General features: G+C 54.6%; 1 protein-coding gene across 2 annotated transcripts in view; it reads left to right on the top strand.

Annotated features, from left to right (window-relative positions):
* Window positions 1-331: 331 nt before the first annotated feature.
* The window catches only part of Nos3 (nitric oxide synthase 3), a 20,514-nt gene continuing 13,197 nt past the window's right edge, over window positions 332-7,648 (top strand). The window contains exons 1-10 of one of the 2 annotated variants that reach the window (XM_087655900.1): window positions 332-546; window positions 2,677-2,779; window positions 3,121-3,269; window positions 3,390-3,552; window positions 4,618-4,709; window positions 4,789-4,930; window positions 5,637-5,776; window positions 5,893-6,067; window positions 6,858-6,959; window positions 7,501-7,648. The exon at window positions 7,501-7,648 is cut by the window's right edge and continues 47 nt beyond it. In XM_087655900.1, the coding sequence (XP_087512026.1) occupies window positions 533-546; window positions 2,677-2,779; window positions 3,121-3,269; window positions 3,390-3,552; window positions 4,618-4,709; window positions 4,789-4,930; window positions 5,637-5,776; window positions 5,893-6,067; window positions 6,858-6,959; window positions 7,501-7,648 (1,228 nt within the window). In that variant the 5' untranslated portion in view covers window positions 332-532. 2 annotated transcript variants of the gene reach the window in all.

Raw genomic sequence — 7,648 nt, 5'->3', positions numbered from 1 at the left:
GATATTCCATTGCTCTGGTACTGGCCCAGTGCACAAGGCCCTCCTACTGTGGCCCAACACCACCAAAGCATCTTTCCCGCCCTGCAGTAGCCCTCTAATGGACACCTGGGTTCTCACTTATCAGCTCTAGCCCTCATGGCGGAACCCAGGCGTCCGGCCCCCCACCCTCTGGGTCAGTGGGCATGAAGCCGAGGTTTTAGAGCCTCCCTGCCGGCCTTGTTCCTGTCCCATTGTGTGTGGGACAGGGGCGGGGCGAGGGCCAGCATCTGAGAGCCCCCTCCCACTACCCCCTCCCTGCTTCCTAAGGAAAAGGCCAGGACTCTTGTTGAGCAGTCAGCAGAGTGGAGGTGAGCTGGCATGGGCAACTTGAAGAGTGTGGGCCAGGAGCCTGGGCCACCCTGTGGCCTAGGGCTCGGGCTGGGCCTAGGGCTATGCGGCAAGCAGGGCCCAGCCTCACCGGCACCAGAGCCTAGCCAGGCACCAGTACCCCCGTCCCCAACCCGACCAGCACCAGACCACAGGTGAGGGGCACATGGCTGTGAGCAGGTAAGAGCTGTGATTAAAGGGGTGGTATGGAGGACTGAGGTCTAGTGCTGAGAAGAGCCAGGAGGACCAGGCTACTGGTGCCAAAACCTCCTAGTGAACAGACCAGAACGAGGCTGCATGGCTGAGAGAGGCCAGAGCAAGGCCATCAGGTACTAGGTAAGAGGAAACAAGAGGCCCTGCTACAGAACTGGGCCAGGGTTTCAGTGCTGCTCCTTGTCAAGAACTGTTCAACCTCAAACAAGTTACTTGACCTGAGCCTCTGTGTGGGTAAAACGTGGACTCAGTAGCACTCACCTCTTGGGTCTGTAAGTTTCTAGTTCATAGGAAGACTTTACAAACAGTAGTAATGGCGCCTTACCTGGAGAAGATGGGGACAGGGGAGGGGCACCCTAGGTGTGGGGTTTCATAGAGCAGGAGAGAGCTGGGGCCTGAGATCCAAACTCTTGGGGTGGGGGCTAAGGCAAAGCTGCTAGGTCCATTTCCTGCTTAAGGACTCCCTCCTCACCACCCTGAACTACAAACAGACCTGCAGTCCCAGCCCTCAAAACACTCGTCCCTGGGCCTGAGGTAGGTCCTTGAAGAGAAGAAAATAAAAAATTCCAGTGGGATGTCAGGCCAAGGGGCTCCTGCCAAGCCTGAGGGTCCATTGCTGCGGCTCAGGGACAGCAGGGCCCCAAGTCCCTCCCTTCCTCCTGTGCAGGCAGGCGTTTCTGGGAGGAAGTGATAAGGCCTCAAGCTTCCCTTCACACTAGGGCTGCTGTCAAGAGGGGTGTGAGTGGGGGCAAAATCAGAGCAGAGGAATCCATGCAGGGGGCTTCCCTCTGCCCAGGCCCCTACAGTACAGCCAGTGCCTACTCCGTTTCCAGGCGCCAAAACGACCCTTAAGATGGGGTAACACGAAGAATGGGGCTTAGGAGCCAGCGTGGTGACATATGACCATAATCCCAGCAGTTGAGGGGGAGGCAGGAGGATTCTAGCCAACCGTTGCTATACACAGCTTGAGACCAGAGGTTATTTCACTCCTGGTTCAGAAAACCAAACAGCCATGAGCATGGCACAAGCACCTGCTCTGCTGGGGACCTCAGGCGCCATCTCAGGTAAAGTAAGGGCATCCTGAGGTGAGAACCCAGACCAAGCAAGGAGGCCAAAGAGCTAGTGCTTTCCTCTCTCTCCCTCTCCCCCTCTCCCCCTCCCCTCCCCCTCTCCCTCTTCACCTCCCTCTCCCCTTCTCCCTCTCCTTCCCCCTCTCCCTCTCCCTCTCCTTCCCCCTCTCCCTCTCCTCCCTTTCCCTCTCCTTCTCCCCCTCCCTTTCCCCTCCCTCTCCCTCTCCTTCCCCCTCTCCCTCTCATCCTTCTCCCCCTCCCTTTCCCCCTCCCTTTCCCCCCTCCCTCTCCCTCTCTTTCCCCCTCTCCCTCTCATCCCTCTCCCTCACTCACTCACTCTGTGCACTTTTTTATTTTAAATAACAAAGGTACCCACTAGACCCCAGTAGTCAGTCTGCTAGAGTCAGTCAGTGGCTAGAGGAATCTTCCCCCTCTCCACTCTATCACCAGCTTCTCAATTCTTCTTCACTAAGATCTAAACTTCCAGGGTTGGGGATTTAGCTCAGTGGTAGAGTGCTTGCCTAGGAAGCACAAGGCCCTGGGCTCGGTCCCCAGCTCTGAAAAAAAAAAAAAGAACCAAAAAAAAAAAAAAAAAAAAGATCTAAACTTCCGATTTGTAAAGCTAGGAAACACATTCAACCTAAAAGAACCTCAGATGTAAAAGACACAAAATAGGCTCTATGCAGGGAGTAAGGACCAGTCTGGGCCAGCACTCCAAGCCTAGAGAGTGTGGTCAGGGGTGGCAGAGTCCTGGGAAACAAGACAGTAGCTCAAAGCATGGCTTCCACTGTCTTGCACACTCTCTTGCTGGATGCACCATTTGTCCACCACTTGAGGCCTTCATAAGTGGGGGCACAGAAGGTACTGCCTGCCTCCTAAGGCTGTTGTGAGAGCTGACAGAAAGCATCAGGAAGCAGATGGTGGGCGATGACTCTGGGTTTACAGTGCTGCCCTTCAACTACGATGGGGCAGCCTAAAGGAGACAAACTTCTCTCCCATGACCCTATGCATCCCTGGCCCACAACAGCCCCCCGTTAACCCGGCCCCCAGACGGACCCAAGTTTCCTCGAGTAAAGAACTGGGAAGTGGGCAGCATCACCTACGATACCCTCAGTGCACAGGCTCAGCAGGTAAGAACAGGCCCTACCCATGTGGCTAGGGCTGGGATGGGGTTGGTAGAGGCCTGGTCCCAGATCAGGGCCCAAACCAAGAAACTCCACTTTGTTTATATTTGGCCCTTGTCTACAGAGAGTAGTGAAAAGCAGGAAGGACTGTAGGGTCAAGGGACATTGCAAGGATTTCGGCAAGCCTTTGACCCGGAGTCCCAAGCCTTAAGCAACCAGACCTCGTCCGGTGTCCACTCTCACCGCTAGTCTGAGCCCATGTTTTCCCCGAGCCTGCCTCCCTCTGCCCTGGCTAACCACTGCTCGCTCTGATGATCCGGGCCTTTGTGTTCTCTCTTCTGGCTCAGGATGGGCCCTGTACCCCAAGACGCTGCTTGGGATCCCTGGTATTTCCAAGGAAGTTACAGAGCCGGCCCACCCAGGGCCCTTCACCCACTGAGCAGCTATTGGGTCAAGCCCGGGACTTCATCAATCAGTACTATAACTCGATCAAAAGGTGGGTCTCCCCTGCTCCTCCCAACACCCTCACCCTGAGTGGAGGAGCCTTCAGATCACCTCATTCCCCAGCCCTTTCACCATCCTGACGCCAAGGCTTGTGGCCCTCTCCTCTCCCCAGGAGTGGTTCCCAGGCTCATGAGCAGCGGCTTCAGGAAGTGGAAGCTGAGGTGGTGGCCACGGGCACCTACCAGCTCCGGGAGAGTGAGCTGGTGTTTGGGGCCAAACAGGCCTGGCGCAACGCTCCCCGCTGTGTGGGGCGGATCCAGTGGGGGAAACTGCAGGTATAACCAGCTGGCGCATAGGTAATGGGACTGAACCGGGAGAAGAGAATCCAGGAAGCTCCTGAGGCTTCCCTGGGGGCGGATGTTCGGCACTGGAAGGATCTTTGTCCTACATTGCCTTTAGAGACAAACCTTAAGGAGACCAGCTCCTGCCTTGGCTCTCCGGGATAATCCTCAGCCTATTGGCTGGCGCGCGGTGATCAAGCCCCACACACACCCCTGAGTACATGAGGACAGCTGACAGAGAGGCAAAGAAATGGTATCTGGAGAAACAAGGTCTCCTGCCAGGTCTTCGCCTCATACCCACTTCCTCTGAGGTTCCGGGGGGGGGGGCCTCGGTTCCACACTCTCCTTCATGCTAGTGCATACCGCAGAAGCAGCCTGGGTTATTGGAACAGCCTCAGCACTGACAGAAGCCAAGGTTCTACAGGGGAACTGAACCCATTACCTTGGTTCAAAGCTTTAGTTTAACTTTGAACCTATCAAGCTTCCAAAATACGCTCCAATTACTGCTGTGCCCTTCCCTTGGCCACTGGTCACCACTGCCATTCCCTACCCTGTCACAAATTCCCTTCTCCCTCAGGCAGGATAGAACTTCCCAGCCTTCTCCTAGTGTCAGGATGCTGCTGGCAGGGTCCCGGAAGCTGTCTAATGCGGCCATCTCTTTCTATTCCCATCATCTGGCTCAAGGGAGCTGGATGCTGGCCTGGCTTGGCACAAGCACTCAGTACCAATTCCCCCCCACACACACCAACTAGGACTCTTCCCCGGGGATCGCCTGCAGTAAGCGGGTGCCACTCCGTGCTGGTTTTCAAGTTGGCGTTGAGGGGAATGGGGAGATGGGACCTGGGAAAATCAGGCTGTGCTGGGCAAACAAGGCTGTTAGACAGAAGAGGGTCTGTAGGGCATGAATGTTGAGCACTGGGCACATGGACAGTGGGTGGTAGCTCCACCAGACCCCGCCTCCTCCCCAGCAAGCCCCATGCCAGCATGTCCTCTAGAGCTGATGGTCAAAACCTCATCTCTTTTTTTCCTACAACCTCGGCCGGTCCTCCTCGGACCTAGGTATTTGATGCTCGGGACTGCAGGACAGCACAGGAAATGTTCACCTACATCTGTAACCACATTAAGTATGCAACAAACCGAGGCAATCTTCGGTGAGTGACCCCACCCCAGGGCCAAGCCCACCCCAGGCAGCAGTAAAGGGTCTCTAACCAGTTCCATTCCCCGTGTCAGTTCAGCCATCACGGTGTTCCCCCAGCGCTACGCTGGCCGGGGAGACTTCCGGATCTGGAACAGCCAGCTGGTGCGCTACGCGGGCTATAGGCAGCAGGACGGCTCTGTGCGAGGGGACCCTGCCAACGTGGAGATCACTGAGGTGGTGTACTATTTGCTTTCTAGTGCTGTGATGACATACTGACCAAAAGTAATTCAGGGAGGAAAGGGTTTCTTTCCTCTATCAACTCATAGCTTCCTCCATGACTGAAGGAAGTCAGGGCAGGAACTGAAAACAGAAACCTGCAGGCAGGAACCTGGAGGACGGAAAAGGATGCTGTTGACTGTGCTGCCCCTGCTACTTCACCTGCTGTGTACATAGCTCATGCCCAGCTATCCAGGGATAGTACTGCCCACAGTGGGCTGGGCCCCTCCATCAATCAGTAATCGATAAAAATCTTCCATAGACATGACCACAAGTCAATCTGGTGATGTCTTCCCGGGTGTGTCAAGTGGACAACATAGAGTAGCCATCACAAATGGGAACCAAGGCTTCCAAGGACAGATAGGGAAGCCAGGGAACACTGCGTGGGAATGCAGAGAAGTCAGTGAGCAGAAAAGGGGGCCTTCCTTGAGATGAAAGTCAGGCACGGTGGCACACTCCTATAATCCCTGACATGAGAGGTCCAAGCAAGAGGGTCAGGAGTTCTAGGCTAGACTTGACGACAAGAACGGGGTCCTCCAGGGGGTATAAAGACCCAGCCACTGAGGAGTCCCTGAGGTAAAGAGTAGGGAATAGTTAATGGTGAGGATTCCTAGTGAGGTCAGCAGTCACAGTCCTTGACCCTACCTCTGCCTGCTTTCCACAGCTCTGTATTCAACATGGCTGGACCCCAGGAAATGGCCGCTTTGATGTGCTGCCCCTGCTACTCCAGGCTCCCGATGAGCCCCCAGAACTCTTCACTCTGCCCCCAGAGCTGGTCCTCGAGGTGCCTCTGGAGCACCCCACGTGAGCATGAAAGGCTGAGGGTGGGATGAGGCTACCGGAAGCCCTTTGAGGAGGGACTGTTGGGGGTGGGGCACCTGCCAATTCTACATAGAAGCTAATAAAGTTCCTACCCCTAGGCTAGAGTGGTTTGCTGCCCTTGGCCTGCGCTGGTATGCCCTCCCAGCTGTGTCCAATATGCTGCTAGAAATCGGGGGCCTGGAGTTTCCGGCTGCCCCTTTCAGCGGCTGGTACATGAGTTCAGAGATTGGCATGAGGGACCTGTGTGACCCTCACCGATACAACATACTTGAGGTGAGGGAATGCTGAGAAAAGGGGACATGAAGCTGTATGCCACCCCCACGCCCACCCAGAGTGCTGGCCATAGGAAAGTGTCAGGTCCAAGGGTGTGCGTGAGCTCCGGAGCCACAAAGGTGGGAAGGAGGGACGATAAGTGAGGAAGTTTGTGAAGGATAGATTTCATCAGATTCCCAAAGGAGTGTGTGTGCAAGTGTGTGTGCACTCATGCATGTGTATGTGTGTGGACATGTATGTGCATGTGTGTATAAATGTGTGTGAACACATGTGTGCTCATATATATGTATGAATATATATGTGTGTGCATGTCTGCATAAACATGTGTGCCTGCATATATGTGTGTGTACATGTGTGCACATGTGTGTATGAATGTGTGTGTGCATATGAGTATGTGCATGCATGTGTGTGCATATGTGTAAGAATGTGTGTGTGTATAAACCTGTGTGCATGTCTCTCTGTGTGTGTGTGTGTGTATGTGTGTGTGTGTGTGTGTGTGTGTGTGTGTGTGTGTTGCTAGGCTGGCCCTGAACTCATGGTAACCTTCCTGCCTTGGCATCCCAAGTGCTAGAGTTAAAGCCTTGAACCACCATGCCTGGCTAAAAGGAGACCCTATCTCAGATAAGGTTTACACTCCACTTCAGAGATGAGAAGTGAAGGCCAGGGCTGAGGAGGAACTTTCCAGCTCTGTTCCATAGTATCTTTCTGGGCAAAGCACTGACCCAACCCCGTATGCCTCTCACCCCCTCCTTCTCTCCACTCCCTGCTGCTTCTGTTCAACTTGACCCAGGATGTGGCTGTCTGCATGGATCTAGACACCCGGACAACCTCATCACTGTGGAAAGACAAGGCAGCAGTGGAAATTAACGTGGCTGTGCTGTACAGTTACCAGGTACACAGGCCCAGCTGTGGGGTTAGGGAATACAGACCTGAGCAGAGCTGTGTCATGGGGCACGCCGTGTCTGCAACTCTGGATACACAGGCACTGGTTCTGTGGGCTACAGTATGTTACCTAAGTTCCTGCGAGAAACCTTGCTCAGTAACTGGTCCCAGGGCATACTGTGAGACCCACTGGCATCTGGACTCTCTAATGCTAGGTAGAAAATATGCTGGGTACAGGAGCGTCATAATACAATGCGTGTGTGGTAGGGTGTGGTTTGAGGTGCCCAGTGAATACCTTCATGGAGTCTAAAAGAGTTAAGAAAGGACTTGAGAATGTGGTTCAGTGGTAAGCGTGAAGCTCCGGGTTCTATCTCAGCACCAGCGCTGGGAGCACGGCACACAGATGATAAATCAGAGCTGCTCTCACCCACCCAGCTTGGAGCATGACTATGAGAGGACACAGAATATGTCATTTGCAGTCACCCAAGGCACAGAATAGGCTGGGATCTATACAGCACTTCTGAGACCAGACTCTTCTACCCCCACCGCAGCTGGCCAAAGTGACCATTGTGGACCACCATGCCGCCACAGCCTCCTTCATGAAGCACTTGGAAAATGAGCAGAAGGCCAGAGGGGGCTGCCCTGCTGACTGGGCCTGGATCGTGCCCCCCATCTCAGGCAGCCTCACCCCTGTCTTCC

This window comes from Rattus norvegicus, chromosome 4, assembly GCF_021556685.1.
Source record: "Rattus norvegicus strain SHRSP/BbbUtx chromosome 4, alternate assembly SHRSP_T2T, whole genome shotgun sequence".
Classification (NCBI taxonomy): Eukaryota; Metazoa; Chordata; class Mammalia; order Rodentia; family Muridae; genus Rattus; species Rattus norvegicus.
This window is presented reverse-complemented; position numbering and strand designations above follow the sequence as displayed.